This window comes from Oncorhynchus keta, chromosome 29 (genome assembly GCF_023373465.1).
Source record: "Oncorhynchus keta strain PuntledgeMale-10-30-2019 chromosome 29, Oket_V2, whole genome shotgun sequence".
Lineage (NCBI taxonomy): Eukaryota > Metazoa > Chordata > Actinopteri > Salmoniformes > Salmonidae > Oncorhynchus > Oncorhynchus keta.
In genome coordinates, this window is record NC_068449.1 from 31,698,686 (window position 1) to 31,724,699 (window position 26,014).

At 41.0% G+C, this 26,014-nt stretch overlaps 1 protein-coding gene across 1 annotated transcript in view; it reads right to left on the bottom strand.

Moving 5' to 3' along the window:
- The window catches only part of prkd1 (protein kinase D1), a 68,459-nt gene extending 46,415 nt beyond the window's left edge, over positions 1-22,044 (bottom strand). The window contains exon 1 of the mRNA XM_052486430.1: positions 21,576-22,044. Coding sequence (XP_052342390.1) covers positions 21,576-21,743 — 168 coding nt within the window. The 5' untranslated portion in view covers positions 21,744-22,044. The remainder of the gene's footprint in view (positions 1-21,575) is intronic.
- Between the last annotated feature and the right edge of the window lie 3,970 nt (positions 22,045-26,014).

The window sequence follows — 26,014 nt, forward strand, 5'->3', positions numbered from 1 at the left end:
GGCAAATTTCAGGCTTTTTGAGCCTGACAACGACCCATCCTCAACAAGGTTGGAAAGTGACAGTGAAGATGAAGCCTCAGAGACAAGAGGTGGACATTGATGTTCAAGAGGTGGACATTGAGGAGGTCGAGGGAGAAAACATGGAAGCCTGATAGGAAGACAACAAAAGCTTTAGTTTCTAGACTATCATTTTACAGATTTTTGGGGAGATGCGATGGGGTCATTCAATATTCACTTTCTTTTGTTGTTCAGTGAATTAATCCATGTGAAGAGTCAACTCATTTAATTAAAGTTCAATTCATAACTAAATAGTTTGATTTATAATGGAAGGATTTAATCATTTGCCATTGTGTTTACTTATGAAAAAGAAAAAGGTTTATGTTTCAGTCTCCATATGAAATGGTAAATATATCCAATGCAAAAAACATCTACATTTAAATGGTATTAATATTAATGTGCATATATTCCCGTTAATTCCCATAAATTCCTGTTAATTCCCACGGAAAGTTTCCACTTCTGCATTTTCCCCAAAATGTGCAACCCTAGTTATTATACATAATCTAGTTGTACTAACACCTAACATGTAGTACAAAAGAGGGGTTACCACAACAACAGAAGAAACACACGAATAAAAAAAGTATTATATATTTGACATTTTTTTGTATTTCCAATTAGCAATGTTTTCTTCCTATTTTTCTAATCTAAAAGAGGTTTCACCTTGATTCGTGTTTGTTTACAGCGTTTGACTTTTGCAAACAAACTTCACTTTAGATTTTTTTTTTTTACGAGGATGTTGTTTGTGAGAAAACATTCACAGCATTGCACTGTATTTATATTTGGAATGGCATCAGTGGCAACATCATTGCCACGCAGGAAAAGATAATTGTGTTTTCAGAGCTTTTGCTTTCCACAGACATCATAATGAGCTAACCTTTCAGCTCACCACGTTAACACCGACAGAAACCACAGCAATTTTTTTTGTCATTTCAATAATTGAGCCGTGCAGTGTTTACTTAATCACTAAAGTAATTAACAGGCAGAGGCAGATTCTTTTGTTGTCTATCTCTACCTGTTCTCTGTGGTGAGGATCAGTACAATGCTCTGTAATGAGGGCGACTCTTGCATCTCTGATAGCAACTCTTTTAAAGGGGCAATCCGGGATTGGTACATCTATTTTTGGACAAAGTCCACCCTATAGATTTATACATCCTACTAGTTGATTAGCAGATGAGACCAAAGATGTTTTTTATGGTGCTGACACTAAGGAGTGAGCACTCAGAGTGCTGGGGCAGAAAAGGGCCATGATCCTGAAAGGGAATGGTGATCCTCTACAACATTTATCTTATGCTAATGAAGGTGCATGGTGCTCTGAATGCTTTCCAAAACAGCTGGTCCACAATGGCCTATGCACATTGTACAGCATTCATCTGCCGTTCTGTTCTGCCCAAGGGTGTGTGTGTGTGTGTGTGTGTGTGTGTGTGTGTGTGTGTGTGTGTTAGTACGTGACCCTACCACACATGGCTCTTGTCAGGATAATGGCACTCAAATGGATACTTCACAGGCAATCACAATCAGTTGCCAAGCAACAGGGGCACCATTCTATAACTAGGAGACAAACGTTGGGGAGCAGACCACCGAATTTAATATCTAATTCATTTTTAATACCTTGGGGAGACGTACAGTAAACTATAACTTGATCATGTTTGTCTAATGTTTCTCATTTGTAAAACCGCATGGAATAAACCTTCAGAACGATCCAAACATACCGTTCACAGCCATGGCAAAGAAAGGAAATATAACTGGTTATTATCATGATATATCATTTACCATCTATACCTTCATATATATATATAAACACATACATTATGTCTGTTTCTCTAACCGATTTCCAAGCAGTCATCTGTATCCACGACACTATGAACGTATGACAGCATCCCAGTCTTGAATATGATTCAACTGTATAGTGGGTGACGAAATAAAGAAAGGATTGGTGTGAAGAAGAAGAAATGGTGGTGGAAGGATGCGGTTGGTTGAAGGACTTGTGGGATGGATGTGTAGCCTATGGCTCAGCCAGGGGAGCTATCACTGAATATCTCACTTGGTTCAAGGAGTCAAGCTGGCCATGAGCAAATGGAAAATAAATAGGAAGCGTGATATTCACGGTCCGGCAGGGCACGGCCCTACAGTGGAAAAGCCCCATAAGTGATCCTAACCCTGCTCACGTCACAGCTCTACATATGGACTGACACTGACTGAACAAGGAGGTTAGCACACTCTGTGACAAACCAAAGTGTTTCCAACTGATTAATAAGGACACTTGAAAGAAAAGAGCGGTAAAGAGTGGTAATGCAAAAAGGTGGTAAAACTTCAAACAAAGGCGTCATCCTTTTAATTTGTCCTTATAACGCTTGGCTCTAATGGATTCCAATGAGATGGCCTGTTCGCAGTCTGTTAGATCTGTAAAACAGCATTTTGATGGGCGCCAGGACTGTGGTTGAAGAAGTGATAAAGATGTCAAGGGGTTGACTGCACACAACCGCCTGTCCTCGTGTCATTGTCCAAAATCAGGCAAATGTATTAAAGGACTGTTCAAAACTCATAGATACTGTACATGTCAATAGTTCTGGTTAAGCTGGTTCATGGATGCAAGATCTTATTTGGATCAGGACTTGAATGTCAAGGGGATGATGACACGACTATCCGTTATGCATCATGCGCACATTTTCCCTGCATATTGTATCGATTTGTTTAACTACAGATAACTACTGTAAATCTTTGTTCAGCATGTAATTGCGTACCTGCAATTATCACTCTACATAATTGAAAAGGCACAGTTTGACAGTATCAGCATCAGACAGAGACATCCTTCTATGTTCTATAATAAGATCCTTTCCAGGAACTCCTCATAGGACATGGCTAACAATGTCATCTTTGCCCTTTGATGATCTAATTCTCTCTTTGCCACAGTAAGATCCTCTATAAATTGGTCAGTGGCGGCTGCTGATTGGCTGAATACCCGCGAGGTGGTTGGAGTCAACAAAGCAGCATGACAGAAATATGATTCCAAATGTTCAAACTACAGGCAGTTTCTTTAAGAAGATATATGAAGTGATCTGTGCAATTGAACAGCATAAATACACCTATTTCACTTTTGTATATCAAAAACCGAATGACCACTGCTGCGCTGCACATGCTGGCACTGTTTTGAACAGATTAGATTCTACTATTTAGAACTTGCAGCCAGCTCATGAACGATCGTAAAAGGGAGAACACAACAAGCATGCAGATGCAATAAGTGAAAACATATTATCTACAGTATATCACAAAAGTGAGTACACCCCTCACATTTTTCTAAATATCTTTTTTTTCTAGAGTATATCTTTTCATGTGACAACACTGAAGAAATGACACTTTGCTACAATGTAAAGTAGTGAGTGTACAGCTTGTATAACAGTGTACATTTGCTGGGATGATGTAGTTGAGTGTGCTATTTACAGATTGGCTGTGTACAGGTACAGTGCTCTGACAGCTGATGCTTAAAGTTAGAGAAGGAGATATAAGTCTCCAGCTTCAGTGATTTTTGCAATTCGTTCCAGTCATTGGCAGCAGAGAACTGGAAGGAAAGGCGGCCAAAGGAAGTGTTGGCTTTGGGGATGACCAGTGAAATATACCTGCTGGAGCGCGTGCTACATGTGGGTGTTGCTATGGTGACCAGTGATCTGAAATAAGGCGGGGCTTTACCTAGCATAGATGTATAGATGACCTAGAGCCAGTGGGTTTGGCGACAAATATGTAGTGACTAGTAAGTTATTGAACAGCTTGTTTCGAAAATATACACATTTAACACACTTTTATGAGAATTTAAAACATAATCCATGAATTACATATATATTAGAGGTCGACCAATTAATCGGAATGGCCGATTAATTAGGGCCGATTTCAAGTTTTCATAACAATCAGAAATCGGTATTTTTGGACACCGATTTGGCCGAATTTAAAAATAAATAAAATGTTTATTATTTTACACACCTTTATTTATCCTTTATTTAACTAGGCAAGTCAGTTAAGAACACATTCTTATTTTCAATGACGGCCTAGGAATGGTGGGTTAACTGCCTTGTTCAGGGGAAGAATGACAGATTTTTTACCTTGTCAGCTCGGGTATTCAATCTTGCAACCTTACAATTAACTAGTCCAATGCTCTAATCAACTGATTACATTGCACTCCACGAGGAGACTGCCTGTTACGCGGATGCAGTAAGAAGGTAAGTTGCTAGCTAGCATTAAACTTATCGAATAAAAAACAATCAATCAATCATAATCACTAGTTAACTACACATGGTTGATGATATTATTAGTTTATCCTGCGTTTCATATAATCGATGCGGTGCGTATTCGCAAAAAAGGACTGTCTTGCTCCAATGTGTACCTAACCATAAACATCAATGCCTTTCTTAAAATCAATACACAAGTATATATTTTTAACCCTGCATATTTAGTTCATATTGCCTGCTAACCTGGCTCGTTGTGAACTCTGTGAAGAATATTTCTTCCTAACAAAGACAGCCAAACGGGGGATGATTTAACAAAAGCTCATTTGCGAAAAAAGCACAATCGTTGCACGACTGTACCTAACCATAAACTATAAACATCAATGCCTTTCTTAAAATCAATACACAGAAGTATTATTTTTAAACCTGCATATTCTGCTAAAATAAATCCAGGTTAGCAGACAATATTAACCAGGTGAAATTGTGTCACTTCTCTTGCGTTCATTGCACGCAGAGTCAGTGTATATGCAACAGTTTGGGCTGTACGTAATTATGACATAACATTGAAGGTTGTGCAATGTAACAGGCATATTTAGACTTATGGATGCCTCCCGTTAGATAAAATACAGAACGGTTCCGTATTTCACTGAAAGAATAAACGTCTTTTTTTCGAGATGATAGTTTCCGGATTTGACCATATTAATGACCTAAGGCTCGTATTTCTGTGTGTTACTATGTTATAATTAAGTATATGATTTGATAGAGCAGTCTGACTGAGCGATACAAGCAGGCTCGTAAGCATTCATTCAAACAGCACTTTCGTGCATTTTGCCAGCAGCTCGTCGCTGTGCTTCAAGCGTTGAGCTGTTTATGACTTCAAGCCTATCAACTCCTGAGATTAGGCTGGTGTAACCGATGTGAAATGGCTAGCTAGTTAGCAGGGTGTGCGCTAATAGCGTTTCAAACGTCACTCGCTCTGAGACTTGGAGTGGTTGTTCCCCTTGCTCTGCAAGGCTTTTGTGGAGCGATGGGTAACGCTGCTTCCAGGGTGGCTGTTGTCGATGTGTTCCTGGTTCGAGCCCAGGTAGGGGCAAGGAGAGGAACGGAAGCTATACTGTTACACTGGCAATACTAAAGTGCCTATAAGAAGGAGAGGTCGACCGATTAATCGGAATGGCCGATTATTAGGGCCGATTTCAAGTTTTCATAACAATCGGAAATCAGTATTTTTGGGCGCTGATTTTTTTGTTATATACAGTGCCTTGCGAAAGTATTCGGCCCCCTTGAACTTTGCGACCTTTTGCCACATTTCAGGCTTCAAACATAAAGATATAAAACTGTATTTTTTTGTGAAGAATCAACAACAAGTGGGACACAATCATGAAGTGGAACGACATTTATTGGATATTTCAAACTTTTTTAACAAATCAAAAACTGAAAAATTGGGCGTGCAAAATTATTCAGCCCCTTTACTTTCAGTGCAGCAAACTCTCTCCAGAAGTTCAGTGAGGATCTCTGAATGATCCAATGTTGACCTAAATGACAAATGATGATAAATACAATCCACCTGTGTGTAATCAAGTCTCCGTATAAATGCACCTGCACTGTGATAGTCTCAGAGGTCCGTTAAAAGCGCAGAGAGCATCATGAAGAACAAGGAACACACCAGGCAGGTCCGAGATACTGTTGTGAAGAAGTTTAAAGCCGGATTTGGATACAAAAAGATTTCCCAAGCTTTAAACATCCCAAGGAGCACTGTGCAAGCGATACTATTGAAATGGAAGGAGTATCAGACCACTGCAAATCTACCAAGACCTGGCCGTCCCTCTAAACTTTCAGCTCATACAAGGAGAAGACTGATCAGAGATGCAGCCAAGAGGCCCATGATCACTCTGGATGAAATGCAGAGATCTACAGCTGAGGTGGGAGACTCTGTCCATAGGACAACAATCAGTCGTATATTGCACAAATCTGGCCTTTATGGAAGAGTGGCAAGAAGAAAGCCATTTCTTAAAGATATCCATAAAAAGTGTCATTTAAAGTTTGCCACAAGCCACCTGGGAGACACACCAAACATGTGGAAGAAGGTGCTCTGGTCAGATGAAACCAAAATGGAACTTTTTGGCAACAATGCAAAACGTTATGTTTGGCATAAAAGCAACACAGCTCATCACCCTGAACACACCATCCCCACTGTCAAACATGGTGGTGGCAGCATCATGGTTTGGGCCTGCTTTTCTTCAGCAGGGACAGGGAAGATGGTTAAAATTGATGGGAAGATGGATGGAGCCAAATACAGGACCATTCTGGAAGAAAACCTGATGGAGTCTGCAAAAGACCTGAGACTGGGACGGAGATTTGTCTTCCAACAAGACAATGATCCAAAACATAAAGCAAAATCTACAATGGAATGGTTCAAAAATAAACATATCCAGGTGTTAGAATGGCCAAGTCAAAGTCCAGACCTGAATCCAATCGAGAATCTGTGGAAAGAACTGAAAACTGCTGTTCACAAATGCTCTACATCCAACCTCACTGAGCTCGAGCTGTTTTGCAAGGAGGAATGGGAAAAAATGTCAGTCTCTCGATGTGCAAAACTGATAGAGACATACCCCAAGCGACTTACAGCTGTAATCGCAGCAAAAGGTGGCGCTACAAAGTATTAACTTAAGGGGGCTGAATAATTTTGCACACCCAATTTTTCAGGTTTTGATTTGTTAAAAAAGTTTGAAATATCCAATAAATGTCATTCCACTTCATGATTGTGTCCCACTTGTTGTTGATTCTTCACAAAAAAATACAGTTTTATATCTTTATGTTTGAGGCCTGAAATGTGGCAAAAGGTCGCAAAGTTCAAGGGGGCCGAATACTTTCGCAAGGCACTGTATATATATATATTTTTATACCTTTATTTAACTAGGCAAGTCAGTTAAGAACACTTTCTTATTTCAATGACGGCCTAGGAACGGTGGGTGAACTGTCTCGTTCAGGGGCAGAACGACAGATTTTCACCTTGTCAGCTCGGGGGATCCATTCTTGCAACTTTACAGTTAACTAGTCCAACGCAATAACGACCTGCCTCTCTCTCGTTGCACTCCACAAGGAGACTGTTACGCGAGTGCAGTAAGCCAAAGTAAGTTGCTAGCTAGCATTAAACTTATCTTAAAAAAAACAATAAATCATAATCACTAGTTAACTACACATGGTTGATGATATTAGATATTATCTAGCGTGTCCTGCATTGCATATAATCTGACTGAGCATACAAGCATACAAGTATCTAAGTATCTGACTGAGCGGTGGTAGGCAGAAGCAGGCGCGTAAACATTCATTGAAACAGCACTTTCGTGCATTTTGCCAGCAGCTCTTTGTTGTGCCAAGCATTGTGCTGTTTACGACTTCAAGCCTATCAACTCCTGAGATGAGGCTGGTGTTACCGAAGTGAAATGGCTAGCTTGTTAGCGCGCGCTAATAGCGTTTCAAACGTCACTCGCTCTGAGCCTTGCAGTGGTTGTTTCCCTTGCTCTGCATGGGTAATGTCTGCTTGGATGGTGGCTGTTGTCGTTGTGTTGCTGGTTCGAGCCCAGGGAGGAGCGAGGAGAGGGACGGAAGCTATACTGTTACACTGGCAATACACTGGCAAAACACTGCATATAAGAACATCCAATAGTCAAAGGTTAATGAAATACAAATGGTATAGAGGGAAATAGTCCTATAATTTCTATAATAACTACAACCTAAAAATGTCTTACCTGGGAATATTGAAGACTCATGTTAAAAGGAACCACCAGCTTTCATATGTTCTCATGTTCTGAGCAAGGAACTGAAACGTTAGCTTTCTTACATAGCACATGTTGCACTTTTACTTTCTTCTCCAACACTTTGTTTTTGCATTATTTAAACCAAATTGAATATGTTTCATTATTTACTTGAGGCTAAATCTGGTATTGGCTACAAGAAGATCCACAAACGATTGAATATACCACTGAGCACTGTCAGGGCAATTATTAAAAAATTCAAAAGATATGGAACAGTTGAAAACCTCATGGGTAGAGGACGCAAATGCATTTTGCCCCCCAGGATAGGGTGGAGGATCGTGAGAGAAGAAACAAAATCCCCAAGAATCACTGTGAAAGAATTGCAGGCCTTGGTGGCGTCTTGGGGTCACCAGGTTTCAAAAAGCGCCATCAGACGCCACCTTCCAGAAGAAAGCCCTTTCTGACCCCAAGACACAGACGCAAGCGCTTGGAGTTTGCCAAACGTCATTTAAATGATGACTGGAAGAAGGTGCTCTGATCAGATGAGACCAAAATTGAACGTTTTGGTCAGATACAGCATCGGCATGTTTGACGTCGAAACAGAGATGCATACAAGGAGAGGCCCCTCATACCCATGGTGAAATATGGTGGTGGGTCAGTGACGTTTTGGGGCTATTTTAATTCCAGAGGTCCTGGGGCTCTGGTTAAGATTGATGGCATAATGAATTTGACCAAGTATCAGGCAATTTTGGCTGACAATCTCTGCTAGAAGGCTGGACTTGGCCGTATGTGGACTTTCCAACAAGACAATGACCCGAAACATACCTCAAGATCCACACAGAAATGGTTCTGTGACAACAAAATCAATGGCCATCTCAGTCGCTGGACCTCAATCCAATCAAAAACCTGTGGGCTGAATGGAAGAGGGCAGTTGATAAGTGCAAACCGAATCATTTTATTTATTTTATTTTTTATTTCACCTTTATTTTAACCAGGTAGGCAAGTTGAGAACAAGTTCTCATTTACAATTGCGACCTGGCCAAGATAAAGCAAAGCAGTTCGGCACATACAACGACACAGAGTATAGCAAGTAAAACACTGGAATGGTAGATTTGCAGTGGAACAATGTGCAAAGTAGAAATAAAAATAATGGTGTGCAAAGGAGCAAAATAAATAAATAAATAAATGAAATACAGTAGGGAAAGAGGTAGATGTTTGGGCTAAATTATAGGTGGGCTATGTACAGGTGCAGTAATCTGTGAGCTGCTCTGACAGTTGGTGCTTAAAGCCAGTGAGGGAGATAAGTGTTTCCAGTTTCAGAGATTTTTGTAGTTCGTTCCAGTCATTGGCAGCAGAGAACTGGAACGAGAGGCGGCCAAAGAAAGAATTGGTTTTGGGGGTGACTAGAGAGATATACCTGCTGGAGCGTGTGCTACAGGTGGGAGATGCTATGGTGACCAGCGAGCTGAGATAAGGGGGGACTTTACCTAGTAGGGTCTTGTAGATGACATGGAGCCAGTGGGTTTGGTGACGAGTATGAAGCGAGGGCCAGCCAACGAGAGCGTACAGGTCGCAATGGTGGGTAGTATATGGGGCTTTGGTGACAAAACGGATTGCACTGTGATAGACTGCATCCAATTTGTTGAGTAGGGTATTGGAGGCTATTTTGTAAATGACATCGCCGAAGTCGAGGATTGGTAGGATGGTCAGTTTTACAAGGGTATGTTTGGCAGCATGAGTGAAGGATGCTTTGTTGCGAAATAGGAAGCCAATTCTAGATTTAACTTTGGATTGGGGATGTTTGATATGGGTCTAGAAGGAGAGTTTACAGTCTAACCAGACAGCTAAGTATTTGTAGTTGTCCACGTATTCTAAGTCAGAGCCGTCCAGAGTAGTGATGTTGGACAGGCGGGCAGGTGCAGGTAGCGATCGGTTGAAGAGCATGCATTTAGTTTTACTTGTATTTAAGAGCACTTGGTGGCCACGGAAGGAGAGTTGTATGGCATTGAAGCTTGCCTGGTGGGTTGTTAACACAGTGTCCAAAGAAGGGCCAGAAGTATACAGAATGGTGTCGTCTGCGTAGAAGTGGATCAGAGACTCACCAGCAGCAAGAGCGACATCATTGATGTATACAGAGAAGAGAGTCGGTCCAAGAATTGAGGTCCGGACAGCAGACCCTCCGATTTGACACACTGAACTCTATCAGAGAAGTAGTTGGTGAACCAGGCGAGGCAATCATTTGAGAAATCAAGGCTGTCGAGTCTGCCAATGAGGATGTGGTGATTGACAGAGTCGAAAGCCTTGGCCAGATCAATGAATATGGCTGCACAGTAATGTTTCTTATCGTTGGCGGTTAAGATATCGTTTAGGACCTTGAGCGTGGCTGAGGTGCACCCATGACCAGCTCTGAAACCAGATTGCATAGCAGAGAAGGTATGGTGAGATTCGAAATGGTCGGTAATCTGTTTGTTGACTTGGCTTTCGAAGACCTTAGAAAGGCATGGTAGGATAGATATAGGTCTGTAGCAGTTTGGGTCAAGAGTGTCCCCCCCTTTGAAGAGGGGGATGACCGCAGCTGCTTTCCAATCTTTGGGAATCTCAGACGACAGGAAAGAGAGGTTGAACAGGCTAGTAATAGGGGTGGCAACAATTTCGGCAGATAATTTTAGAAAGGGTCCAGATTGTCTAGCCCGACTGATTTGTAGGGGTCCAGATTTTGCAGCTCTTTCAGAACATCAGCTGACTGGATTTGGGAGAAGGAGAAATGGGGAAGGCTTGGGCGAGTTGCTGTGGGGGGTGCAGTGCTGTTGACCGGGGTAGGAGTAGCCAGGTGGAAAGCATGGCCAGCCGTAGAAAAATGCTTATTGAAATTCTCAATTACGGTGGATTTATCAGTGGTGACAGTGTTTCATATCTTCAGTGCAGTGGGCAGCTGGGAGGAGGCGTTCTTATTCTCCATGGACTTTACAGTGTCCCAGAACATATTGAGTTAGTGTTGCAGGAAGCAAATTTCTGCTTGAAAAAGCTAGCCTTGGCTTTTCTAACTGCCTGTATATAATGGTTTCTAGCTTCCCTGAACAGCTGCATATCACGGGGGCTGTTCGATGCTAATGCAGAATGCCATAGGATGCTTTTGTGTTGGTTAAGGGCAGTCAGGTCTGGGGAGAACCAAGGGCTATATCTGTTCCTGGTTCTAAATTTCTTGAATGGGGCATGCTTATTTAAGATGGTTAGGAAGGCATTTAAAAAAAATAACCAGGCATCCTCTACTGACGGGATGAGATCAATATCCTTCCAGGATACCCCGGCCAGGTCGATTAGAAAGGCCTGTGTTTCAGGGAGCGTTTGACAGTGATGAGTGGAGGTCATTTGACCTCTGACCCATTACGGATACAGGCAATGAGGCAGTGATCGCTGAGATCTTGGTTGAAGACAGCAGAGATGTATTTAGAGGGCAAGTTGGTTAGGATGATATCTATGAGGGTGTTTAAGGCTTTGGGGAGGTACCTGGTAGGTTCAATTATAATTTGTGTGAGATTGAGGGCATCAAGCTTAGATTGTAGGATGGCTGGCATGTTCCAGTTTAGGTCGCCTAGCAGCACGAGCTCTGAAGATAGATGGGGGGCAGTCAGTTCACATATGGTGTCCAGAGCACAGCTGGGGGCAGAGGGTGGTCTATAGCAGGCGACAACGGTGGGAGAGACTTGTTTTTAAGGAGGTGGATTTTTAAAAGTAGAAGTTCAAATTGTTTGGGTACAGACCTGGATAGTAGGACAGAACTCTGCAGGCTAACACCGCCCCCTTTGACAGTTCTATCTTGTCTGAAAATGTTGTAGTTTGGGATTAAAATTTCATAATTTTTGGTGGTCTTCCTAAGCCAGGATTCAGACAAAGCTCGAACATCCGGGTTGGCAGAGTGTGCTAAAGCAGTGAATAGAACAAACTTAGGGAGGAGGCTTCTAATGTTAACATGCATGAAACCAAGGCTATTACGGTTACAGAAGTCATCAAAAGAGAGCGCCTGGGAAATAGGAGTTGAGCTAGGCACTGCAGGGCCTGGATTCACCTCTACATCACCAGAGGAACAGAGGAGGAGTAGGATAAGGGTACGGCTAAAAGCAATACGAATTGGTCGTCTAGAACGTCTGGAACAGAGAGTAAAAGGAGGTTTCTGGGGGCGATAAAATAGCTTCGAGGTATATTGTACAGACAAAGGTATGGTAGGATGTGAATACAGTGGAGGTAAACCTAGGTATTGAGTGATGAAGAGAGAGATATTGTCTCTAGAAACATCAATGAAACCAGGAGATGTCATCGCATGTCATGTATGGGTGGTGGAACTAATAGGTTGGATAAGGTATAGTGAGCAGGACTAGAGGCTCTACAGTGAAATAAGCCAATAAATAACCAGAACAGCAATGGACAAAGCATATTGACATTAAGGAGAGGCATGCTTAGTCGAGTGATCAAAAGGGTCCAGTGAGTAGAGAGGTTGGTTGGGGTCACAGCGATTTAGACAGCTAGCCGGGTCATCGGTAGCAAGCTAGCATAGGATGGAGGTCTGTTATTAGCCACCTCGTGTGTTTCCGTCGGTAGGATTAGTGGGGTTCCGTGTGGTAGAGGGGATAAATCCAAATCACACAACAACAAAAAACAATAGATATAGTTAGAGGCCCAAGAAAAAATGTGATTACATTTTTTTTTTTTTTTTAAATTGTCATATTCAGATAGCTGGCTAGCTCGTTCAGGAATAATTTATGTTTGCTCCGGAATCGGATAGGTGATTGTAGCCCAGGAGTGATTGATGGAACTCTTCAGCTGGCTATAGTCACACGGATAGCAGGATAGCTAGCTAGCTGCCAGATCCAGGTATGAATGTCCAGAGTTAGCGGTTGAAATCCAGGGACATGGAGAGAAAAATAGGTCCGGTATGTTCCGTTCCGAGCCGCGCCGTACAAAACTGGCGATAGATTTTTGAGCTAAAAGATAGCTGATGACCACAAACCGTGGTTCGCTGAATACTAAAGATTAGCCAGTAAAGAAGCTAACAAGCTTCTGATTAGCTACTGGCTAGCTTCTGGATTAGCTTCTGGCTAGCTTCTGGTTAGCTTCTGGTTAGCTTCTATGGAGGATTACAGATTTGAGGTAAATAATACTTTTTAAAAATAAATATAAATTGGTGAGGCGGGTTGCAGGAGAGTGTTTTGAAGATGAGTTTATGGAAAAGAAAAAATATATATAAAAAGGTATGCGAAAAAAGTTGTAAATATATATATATATACGGGACACGACAAGACGAGGACAAAAGACGTCTGAACTGCTATGCCATCTTGGAACGAAGACGAATGTGAAGGATCTTGAAAGGATCTGCATAGAGGAATGGTCCAAAATTCCAAATGTGTTCCTTAACCGTGTCAAACATTACAGGAAAAGACTCCATGCTGTTATCTTTGCCAGAGGTTTCTTTATTTTTACTATTTTCTACATTGTATAATTTTTGTTTTTTAATAAAAAATAAAAAAATTAACCTTGATTTAACTAGGCAAGTTAAGCACACATTTTTATTTTTCAATGACGGCTTACCTGCCAAACCTGGGCCAATTGTGCACCGCCCCATGGGACACTCAATCGCGACCGGATGGGATACAGCCTGGATTCGAACCAGGGACTGTAGTGATATCTCTTGCACTAAGACGCAGGGCCTTAGACCCCTCGGGAGATTGGTAGTTAAGACATCAAAACTATAAAATAACACATATAAAATCATGTAGTAACCAAAAAAACTGTTAAACAAATCAAAATATATTTTATATTTGAGATTCTTCAAAGTAGCCACCCTTTGCCATGACGACAGCTTGCACACTCTTGGCGTCCTCTCAATCATATTCATGAGGTAGTCACCTGGAATGCATTTCAATTAACAGGTGTGCCTTGCTAAAAATACATTTGTGCAATTTAGTTCCTTCTTAATGAGTTTGAGCCAATCAGATGTGTTGTGACAAGGTAGGGGTGGAATTCTTGTTTGAAAATGGCGCTGTGGAGAATGGCTGCCATTTTATAGTTTCTCCGCATTATTTGCAACTTATTTTGTACATAATGTTTCTGCCACTGTCTCTTATGACCAAAAAGAGCTTCTATAAATCAGCACAGTGAATACTCACCTCGTATTGAAAGAAGATTTTTTCTTTAACGAGTCGGATGAGAGGGATTTACTCCAGACACCCGACAAGGCCCTCATCCCGGTAGTTTATGAACATTTGAACATCTTGGCCATGTTCTGTTATAACCTCCACCCGGCACAGCCAGAAGAGGACTGGCCACCCCTCATAGCCTGGTTCCTCTCTAGGTTTCTTCCTAGGTTTTGGCCTTTCTAGGGAGTTTTTCCTAGCCAACGTGCTTCAACACCTGCATTGCTTGCTGTTTTGGGTTTTAGGCTGGGTTTCTGTACAGCACTTTGAGATATCAGCTGATGTACGAAGGGCTATATAAATACATTTGATTTGATTCGCAGGAGAAAGAGACGGAGATATTGAGTGTCACGTTCTGACCTTTATTTCCTTTGTTTTGCCATTATTTAGTATGGTCAGGGCGTGAGTTGGGGTGGGCAGTCTATGTTTGTTTTTCTATGATTTGGGGATTTCTATGTTTCGGCCTAGTATGGTTCTCAATCAGAAGCAGGTGTCATTAGTTGTCTCTGATTGAGAATCATACTTAAGTAGCCTGGGTTTCAATGTTTGTTGGTGGGTGTTTGTTTCCGTGTCTGTGTTTTTCACTACACGGTACTGTTTTGGGTTTCGTTCGTTCCACATTTATTGTTTTTGGATTTCAGTCGTGTTCATGTGTAGTATTTCTTATTAAAAGAACCATGGACACTTACCACGCCGCATATTGGTCCTCCGATCCTTCTCGCCTCTCCTCTTCGGAAGAAGAGGAGGAAATCCCTTACATTGAGGACGAAGGTCAGGGTGCCTTGTGAGGATCGGGTGGCGAGTGGGTAATTTTTCTTTACCATCGGTCCTATTAGCCAAGGTACAATCTCTGGATAATAAAATAGACTAACTACAAGCACGCATATCCTACCAAAATGACATTAAATACTGTAATATCTTGTGTTTCACCGAGTCGTGGCTCAACAACGACATGAATAACATACAGCTGGCGGGTTATACACTGTATCGACAGGATAGAACAGTAGCCTCTAGTAAGACAAGGGGTGGAGGTCTATGTATATATGTAAACAACAGCTGGTGCACGATGTCTAAGGAAGTCTCAAGGTTTTGCTCACCCGAGGTAGAGAATTGCATGATAAGCTGTAGACCACACTATTTACCATTTTCATTCATAGCTGTCTATTTACCTCCCTGGAGGGAAGCCAAAGTAAGTCTGCTACCCAAGAGTGGTAAAGCGGTCTTTACTGGTTTTAACAGTAGACCTATAAGCTTGCTGCCAGTTCTTAGCAAACTGTTGGATAAAATTGTGTTGATCAAATACAATGCTGTTTTTCTGTAAAGAAATTAAGAACAGACATTTCGCATGCTTATAGAGAAGGGCACTCAACATGTACTGCACTGACACAAATGACTGATGATTGGTTGAAAGAAATTGATAATAAGATTGTGGGAGCTGTACTGTTAGATTTCAGTGCAGCCTTTGATATTATTGACCATAACCTGTTGTTGAAAAACCGTGTGTTATTGCTTTTCAACCTCTGCCATATTGTGGATTCAGAGCTATCTATCTAATAGTAATCAAAGGGTTTTCTTTAATGGAAGCTTCTCTAATGTCAAACATGTAAATTGTGGTGTAGCGCAGGGCAACTCTCTGGGCCCTCAACTCTTTTCTATTTTTAACCAATGAGCTGCCACTGGCATTAAACACAGCATGTGCGTCATGTATGCTGATGATTCAACCATATACTCATTAGCAACCACAGCTAATGAAGTCACTGAAACCCTTAACAAAGAGTTGCAGTCTGTTCTGGAATGGGTGGCCAGTGTGACAATAGTGCTAGTACGAACTTGGACCCAGGCGTAGAGAAACACAGCAGGCAGAGGTAAGGGTAAATCCAGAATATTGACTTAAGGTCTCCATAGCAAAACAACAAAGCAAGGGCACATGAAAACACTGAACAAAACATGAGACCTGAGCAACTGGCCCAGTCCACAGAGGAACCAAAATAGTCATCCAGCAGGTGATCCCAATAAATCCAATTAGGGTCACCTGGATACTAGAGGAAACCCAAGGGTGCTCTCCAGTGGCAACCACAGGTAGTACACTCCAGGAAGAGTGGTCCTGAACATCTCTAAAACTGAGAGCTTTGTATTTGGTACAAATTCTTCCTTAAGTTCTAGACCTCAGCTGAATCTGGTAATGAATGTTGTGGCTGTTGAACAAGTTGAGGAGACTAAATTACTTGCCGTTACCTTAGATTGTAAACTGTCATGGTCAAAACATATAAATTCAATGGTTATAAAGATGGGGAGAGGTCTGGCCGTAATAAAGAGATGCTCTGCTTTTGACACCACACTCCAAAAAGCAATTTCTGCAGGATCTAGTTGTCTAATCTTGATTATTGTCCAGTCGTGTGGTCCAGCGCTGCAAGGAATGACCTAGTTAAGCTGCAGCTGGCCTAGAACAGACCGGCACGTTCTGCTCTTCATTGTAATCAGAGGGCTGATATAAATACTATGCATGCCAGTCTCTCTTGGCTAAGAGTTGAGGAGAGACTGACTGCATCACTTCTTTTTATAATAAACATTGTGTTGAAAATACCTAATTGTTTGCATAGTCAACTTACACACCGATCTGACACACACACTTATCTCACCTGACATGCCACCAGGGGTCTTTTCACAGTCCCCAAATCCAGAACAAATTCAAGAAAGCGTACAGTATTATATATAGCCCTTATTGCATGGAACTTCATTCCATCTCATATTGCTCAAATAAACAGCAAACCTGGTTTTAAAAAACAGATAAAGCAACACCTCACAGCACAACACCTCTCCCTTATTTGACCTATTAGATAGTTTGTGAATGCATTGATATGTAGGCTACGTGTGCCTTTTTAAAAATGTATGTAGTTTGTCCTTGAGCTGTTCTTGTCTGTATTATGTCATTATGTTTCATGTTTTGTGTGGACCCCAGGAAGAGTAGCTGCTGCTTTTGCAACAGCTAATGGGGATCCTAATAAAATACAAAAAAATAAATACCAATACCAAACCGATGCTGGAACTAAAGCCACACTCAATGAGCTGTATTCCGCCATAAGCAAAACGGAAAACGCTCATTCAGAGGCGGTGCTCCTAGCGGCTGTGGACATTAATCCAGGGAAACTTAAATCAGTTTTACCTCATTTCTACCAGCATGTTAAATGTGCAACCAGAGGGATAAAACCTCGAGACCACCTTTACTCCACACACAGAGACGCATACAAAGCTCTCCCTCGCCCTCCATTTAGCAAATCTGACCATAATTCTATCCTCCTGATCCCTGCTTACAAGCAAAAACTAAAGCAGGAAGCACCAGTGACTCAGTCAATAAAAAAGTGGTCAGATGAAGCAGATGCTAAGCTACAGGACTGTTTGCTAGCACAGACATATGAATATGTCCCGGGATTTTTCCAATGACATTGAGGAGTACAATAGAGTGTAGACATTGTTAATACTGTAAATGACTATTGTAGCTGGGAACGGCTTTTATGGAATATCTACAGTTGAAGTAAGAAGTTTACATACACCTTAGCCAAATACATTTAAACTCAGTTAAACAATTCCTGACATTTAATCCTAGTAAAAATTCCCTGTCTTAGGTCAGTTAGGATCACCACTTTATTTTAAGAATGTGAAATGTCAGAATAATAGTAGAGAGAATGACTTATTTCAGCATTTCTTTCTTTCATCACATTCCCAGTGGGTCAGAAGTTTATATACACTCAATATTTGTATAGTATTTGGTAGCATTGACTTTAAATAGTTTAACTTGGGTAAAACGTTTCGGGCAGCCTTCCACAAGCATCCCACAATAAGTTGGGTGACTTTTGGCCAATTCCTCCTGACAGAGCTGGTGTAACTGAGTCAGGTTTGTAGGCCTCCTTGCTCGCACATGCTTTTTCAGTTCTGCCCACAAATTTTCTATAGGATTGAGGTCAGGGCTTTGTGATGTCCATTTGGAAGACCCATTTGTAACCAAGCTTTAACTTCCTGACTGATATCTTGAGAAGTTGCTTCAATATATCCACATAATTTCCCCTCCCTCATGATGCCATCTATTTTGTGAAGTGAAACCAGTCCCTCCAGCAGCAAAGCACCCCCACAACATGATGCTGCCACCACCGTGCTTCATGGTTGGGATGGTGTTCTTTGGCTTGCAAGCATCCCCCTTTTTCCTCCAAACATAACAATGGTCATTATGGCCAAACAGTTCTAGTTTTGTTTCATCAGACCAGAAGATATTTCTCCAAAAAGTACGATCTTTTGTCCCTATGTGCAGTTGCAAACCGTAGTCTGGATTTTTAATTGCGGTTTTGGAGCAGTGGCTTCTTCCTTGCTGAGCGGCCTTTCAGGTTATGTCGATATAGGACTCGTTTAATTGTGGATGTAGATACTTTAGTACCTGTTTCCTCCAGCATCTTCACATGGTCCTTTGCGGTTGTTCTGGGATTGATTTGCACTTTTCATACCAAAGTGCGTTCATCTCTAGGAGACAGAATGCGTACCCTTCCTGAGCGGTATGATGGCTGCGTGGTCCCATGGTGTTTATACTTGCGTACTATTGTTTGATGAACGTGGTACCTTCAGGCGTTTGGAAATTGCTCCCAAGGATGAACCAGACTTGTGAAGGTCCACAATGTGTTTTCTAAGGTCTTGGCTGATTTCTTTTGATTTTCCCATGATGTCAAGCAAAGAGGCACTGGGTTTGAAGGTAGGCCTTGAAATATACCACAGGTACACCTCCAATTGACTCAAATTATGTCAATTAGCCTATCAGAAGCTTCTAACGCTATGACAATTTTCTGGAGTTTTCCAAGCTGTTTAAAGACACAGTCAACTTACTGGGAGTGGGAGGCCCCGGTGCACAACTGAGGAAGAGGACAAGCACATTAGAGGGTCTAGTTTGAGAAACAGATGCCTCACAAGTCCTCAACTGGCAGCTGACAAACACCAGTATGGCCATTTTGATCCTGTAATCGAACCCAAAAATGCTGATGCTCCAGATACTTCTAAAGAAGCCCAGTTTTATTGCTTCTTTAAGTAGCACAAAAGTTTTCAGCTGTGCTAACATAATTGCAAAGGGGTTTACTAATGATCAATTAGTCTTTTAAAATTATAAAATTGGATTAGCTAACACAATGTGCCATTGGAACACAGGAGTGATGGTTGCTGATTATGGGCCTCTGTACGCCTATGTAGATATTCCATTTAAAAAATCAGCCGTTTCCAGCTACAACAGTAACTTACAACATTAACCATGTCTACACAGTATTCCTGATCAATTTGATATTATTTTAATGGACCAAAAATGTGCTTTTCTTTCAAAAACAAGGATATTTCTAAGTGACCCCATACTTTTTAATGGTAGTGATTAAATGTACAAAGAAAAAAAATCAGGACCAATCCCAAGTGTTTTTTGTCGACCAATCACAATTGGGGAGCCGTTACTAACGCCTTAATGGGCTGGCCCCCGCTGACTTTGATCTGAAACAGGAATTCTAATCAGCACAAAGAAGACCCAGAGAACTCTCAGAGTAGTACTCTACACTTTGATTGGACATTGATGCTGTCAAACGTGATGCAACTACTGCATATTCAAAGAGTTAATTTAGCCTAGAAAGTGCAATCATCATGCCAAACTAGCTTTCAGTAAAGTTGCAATTAGATGACTAATCTAATTCTAGCCACTTTATCATAAGGTTTAGGGACAAATCCTAACTTCTATCAAGTTGACTCATTCCATGCAGGATATGCTGCTGTATAAATCAAACTCATTTTCTCGTCATCCTCACAGTCTAGCTGTCTCACTTTACACAGCATATAAGCAAACAAACACACCCACACACAAATTAAAGATTTCACTCCGTACTATTTAAAGTGTTAAGTGTTCTGAGCAGCTATACACAAGATATCCTCTCTCTGTGATAAAATGTGTCTACAAGGTGTTGAGGTATACCTGTAGTTCATATAGGAGCTGTTCGTTACTTAATTAAGAACAATCTCATTTACCCTCACACACCAATAGGATGACAGAAGGGATGACAGAAGTGCAACCCTGGCACTTTGTATGTATCACCCAAAACGTATAATACCAATTAGAATAACCTGGGGGGCCTGTGGAAACATGATCATGTTGAAACGGAAATAAACAAATGAAGTGAGACTATCAAGATGTTATCCCCAAATGAAACTATGAAGTTGCAACATATGTAAGCCTACATAAAACTGTCTGAGATATAATTTTCCATTTTGGATTTAAGGTACCGTGTTTTTTAACCCTTGCCCCTTTCAGATATGAACAAAATTCAGTATAACAAAGACGGAAAGGTAAAGAAGACAGGTTTATGTTTAGATATGAAAGGGGTTAATATTACCTAAGACATACATTTTGCAAATACATTTGAGTTATTTAGCAGACACTCCTATTCAGAGCAACTTACAGGCGCAATTAGGGTTTTAGTGCCTTGCTCAAGGGCACAGGCAGATTTTTCACCTAGTTGGCTTGGGGATTCAAACCAGTGACCTTTCGGTAACTGGCCCAACTATCCTAACTGATACGCTACCTGCCTATAGGCCACCAGCGCGCAGCCTAAGTGTTAGAGCGTTCGACCAGTAACCAAAAAGTCGCTAGTTCAAATACTCGAGCCCACAAGGTGAAAAATCTGTCGATGTGCCCTTGAGCAAGACACTTACTCCTAATTTGCTCATGAGGCGCTGTACTACTATGGCTGACCCTGTAAAACAACACATTTCACTCCACCTATCCAGTGTGTGCCAATAAAACATCAGTTTTTATTTTTTGTAGATGGTCATGCAGACACTGTATAGGCTACAGGCCTGATGATTATAGGGAAAGGATGGTGTAGTTCCCATGTTGTTGATAAGTGATCAACTGCAACTTTCTTAAATATGTGGATTCTCCATTTCATTAGCTTATGTTGAACTTTTCCTTTCTCTACATGATACCATATTTGTTCGGGCCTACATCTTTCCATTATCAATAAATACAGTAACTTATAGAACTGTTGTCCTGCTTGTTGGAATAAATTATTGAATGTGACATCAAGGACTTTTCTGAGTTGCTAATTGCGTGCAACAGAAAAATTGATTGAATTTTTTAGTTCATACCTAATTTACTGTATGGGTCAGACATAGCCTAATTATCAGTCCCATATGGATTGTGTCACGCCATACAGTAAACTAAATACCTAATACCCGAACGCAAACATGTGTGCAAAAGTTTATAAATCACTATGAACTATATCTGTGCTTAATTTAAACGAATTAAATGATAAGAATGGCATTACAGAAGTGATAGGATATACTGTAGTTACCTTCTGGTCCACGATGTAACATGCCATTTCCCGGACTTGAGCGAGACTGAAGTCGACAGAGTCCAACAGAACGGGCTCGCGGCTCAGCCCGATCTGGATCTGGAAAGAGATGCCATTGGACACGGAGGACAGGGGACTCGGCGGTCGGATCACCGGCGGAGCACTCATATTTATCTCTCGAGAGTCAAAACAAATACAGACTCGACATACTGTAATGTAGGTGAGTAAATCTACTTGTCTAACCGCAAAACAGACGCCTGTTTTGAATATCAAACCACAACTTCAAATCTCCGATCGTGTCATGAATGCAAATTATGACGAGAGATTATTAGCCTAATAAAACGAATGATAGAAACCAAAGAAATGTTGAAAAATATCATATTTTGAGCGGTGAAATACGATAATGATGAAGCCATATACGTCAGTTACGCTTGAACGTTCGGATGTAATCAGAGCCCGCCTCCTGCCTGGATGGCTGATGTTATGCCGTGTTCATGTGCTAGTCGGAACTCTGAAATGTCCTACTTGCTAACTGGTGGTACACTTGCCGTGTTCCACCAGTTAGCAAGTCATACATGTTTTGAGTTTCGTAGTTCCTACTAGGACGTTAACGTGGCAATAGCTCTCATCATTGAGACAGGGTGGTGGGAGAAGAATGGACAGCTGAGCGGTGACGAGGAACGAAATTGAGGGTAGGCCTTCCCCTCATGCTTTCTTATCGAAAGTTTATTAAGCTTGGGTACCACTGGGCTATCCTGCCAAACATCCGAAATATTGACTCAATTCAAATATAATTTTCCACCAACTATACTTCCATTCTGTTAGAGACAAATAAAGAAGTACATTTTATGGATAAGGAAATTTGACAACCTCGTTTAGGAATTCTCCAAAAAGCTCAAGATTCAAAGTATGGCTAATTGAGTGTGCGTTCGTAAATTCAAACTGGCTATCTACTCCGATTTCAGAGCACTCTCGTCTGAGTGTGCCAGAGCGCAGAATAGCTGACGAATTCATGAACGCTCAACCACAGTTGAATGTGGCCGGTATCAGTAAACGTCTGGGAAAAGTGTAATTAAATTGTTGCCAGCTGCACAGTTACAGTCACCAATGCTCTAGAGAACATGAAAACAGCCTAACCAGCTCTGCTATGGGGAGTAAAATGGAGTGAGGTGTACTCATTTGCGTCTGGAAGTAGCTAGCCAACATTATTAGCCAGTCCGCTTGGGTGCTTGACTGCTGTTGTGAGTCAGAACCATCGGATCAACCCTACTCCTTGGCCAGAGTGTGCGCTCCGAGAGCGAAACACTGAATTTACAAACGGACAATCTGACAACGCTCTGAATAGAGGAACTCCAGAGCTCACTCCAGATTGAATTTACGAATACACCCTAAACCTAATTGTATACGTTTTAAAAAGTAGGCCCAAGTGATCAGAGGAGCAATTTAACCAACCTGGTCTCAGGCCATTACGTTTCAATTGGTACGTAAATTTGTTAATGAATGTCCCATTCGCATCCCAATTTTGCAGTCTGCTGCATTGCACCAGATGTCATCAATTTCGGCAACAGAGTGGCATCGCTGCTCCCCCTTGGTCCGATGCTCCATTGCGAAACGGATGCAGCATACTTAGAATTTTTCCGAACTCTGCATTGTCTTCCATCTGGCCAGAGTCCATCAATATAACAGAGTTATGCTACCAAACCACAGAATGCAGCCTACTATAAATGAGTAGGCTACTATTTTTAATAATAATGTTGAATAATACAACTTTGGATGTCAAGACAATTATACTATATGACTGTAGCATATGGTTTTAATTCTGAAAAGTTTATTGTGATGGTAATTATTAGGTGTGGCTACAGTAACTTCCCACTGGGCACAGACGTCAATTTAACGTCTAGTCCATGTTAGTGCAACACCATTTCATTGAAATGACTTGGAAACAACGTTTCCCAGTGGGTTCAGCGTAGCTTTCAGATAGCTAGCTAACGATAGTTGCGCTGTGTAAACTAGCTTGAGTTGGGAAGGAAGTAAGCTAGGAAGTCAGACAAACAAGTTGAGGAAAAAATAACTAAACAAAACATGTTTTATTATCACCTGAAACAATGTTTCTCATGTTTTGAACTAAAAGGTTATATCCCAAAATAAATGTGATCTCTGATGAGAGAGAGGCTCTCCCCCATCTTGCATTACACACACTTGGGTCAACACTGCTTAAAAAGGACATATGGCGAACAGAATTCCATCCATTTTTGTACATGGCATTAGTATGATACATTGCTTTGCATTAGGGTATATCAGGAATGGAATAGCGGTCGTATAATATCATACGAATTAAGATGTATAGTAGTAGACTATCATATGTCTTATCCTATCGGTACAATAGCATACGAATTGGATGACATAACTTATCATCAAAATCTTCAAGTTCCTCGGTGTGCCAATCCCTGATAAACTGTAATGGTCCCTTCACACAGACAGCGTGGTGATGAAGGTGCAACAGGAGGCTGAAGTAACCTGTCTCTGGTAGAGGTCGACCGATTAATCGCAATCGGAGATCGGTATTTTTGGGCAACGATTTCAGATTTATTTATTTATTTTTATATACCTTTTATTTAACTAGCCAAATCAGTTAAGAACACATTCTTATTTTCAATGACTGCCTAGAAACTGTGGGTTAACTGCCTTGTTCAGGGGCAGAACGACAGATTTTCACCTTGTCAGCTCAGGGGTTCCCATCTTGCAACCGCACAGTTAACTGGTCCAACGCTCTAACCATTGCACTCCACGAGTAGCCTGCCTGTTACGCAAATGTAGTAGAAGCCAAGGTAAATTGCTTGCTAGCATTAAACTTGTCTTATAAAAAAACAATCAATCATAATCACTAGTTATAACTACTGATCCAGTTTAGCAGGCAATATTAACCAGGTGAAATTGTGTCATTTCTCTTGCGTTCATTGCACGCAAAGTCAGGGTATATGCAACAGTTTGGGCTGCCTGGCTCATTGCGAACTAATTTGCCAGAATTTTACGTAATTATGACATATATTGAAGGTTGTGCAATGTAACAATAATATTTAGATTTAGGGATGCCAATTGTTAGATAAAATACCGAACGGTTCCGTATTTCACTGAAATAATAAACGTTTTGTTTTCGAAATGATAGTTTCCGGATTCGATCATATTAATGACCAAAGGCACGTATTTCTGTGTGTTATTATGTTATAATTAAGTCAGATTTGATAGAGCAGTCTGACTGAGCAGCGGCAGGCCCGTAATCATTCATTCAAACTGCACTTTCGTGCGCTTTGCCAGCAGCTCTTCGCAAGCACAGCGCTGTTTATGACTTCAAGCCTATCAGCCTAATGGCTGGTGTAACCAATGTGAAATGGCTAGCTAGTTAGCAGGGTGTGCGCTAATACTGTTTCAAACGTAACTCGCTTTTAGATTTGGAGTAGTTATTCCCCTTGCGCTGCAATGGCCGCGGCTTTTGTGGAGCGATGGGTAAACAATGCTTCGAGTGTGGCTGTTGTCTATGTGTTCCTGGTTCGAGCCCAGGTAGGGGCAAGGAGGGGGACGGAAGCTATACTGTTACACTGGCAATACTATAGTGCCTATAAGAACATCCAATAGTCAAAGGTATATGAAATACAAATGGTATAGAGAGAAATAGTCCTATAAATACTATATTAACTACAACCTAAAACCTCTTACCTTGGAATATTGAAGTCTCATGTTAAGAGGAACCACCAACTTTCATATGTTCTCATGTTCTGAGCAAGGAACTTAAACGTTAGCTTTTTTACATGGCACACATTTTTACATGGCACATAATACTTTCTTCTCCAACACTTTGTTTTTGCAATATTTAAACCAAATTGAACATGTTTCATTATTTATTTGAGGCTAAATTGATTTTATGGATGTTTTATATTAAGTTAAAATAAGTGTTAATTCAGTATTGTTGTAATTGTCATTATTACAAATAAAATATCAAATAAATCGGCCGATTAAACGGCATCGGGGTTTTTTGGTCCTCCAATAATCGGTATCGGCGTTGAAAAATGATAATCGGTCGACCTCTAGTAACCATACCAAACGTAAGATATACTTATTGCTGCAAGGATTTACGTAAAATACCAAACCTATGACCTGTTCAGTCTGCAACAACACCTGTAGATGGTCTTTGCTGTTCCTATATGAGTGATTGGAGAGGGGGGAACTGATCTCAGTTAACAGCATTTACAGTAAAATAAAAAATACAATATATATATATATAATATATTGGATGCTGCAACTATAATTAGCCACGACAGATTAGGCCTACAGTGTTCAATCTTTCCCATGAAATTTCATTTACCAGTAGGCTAATCATGTTTCACACAATTTATGTGATTTGTGCAATTACAAAATAAAAAAGACAGTTGTTAGTTATATCA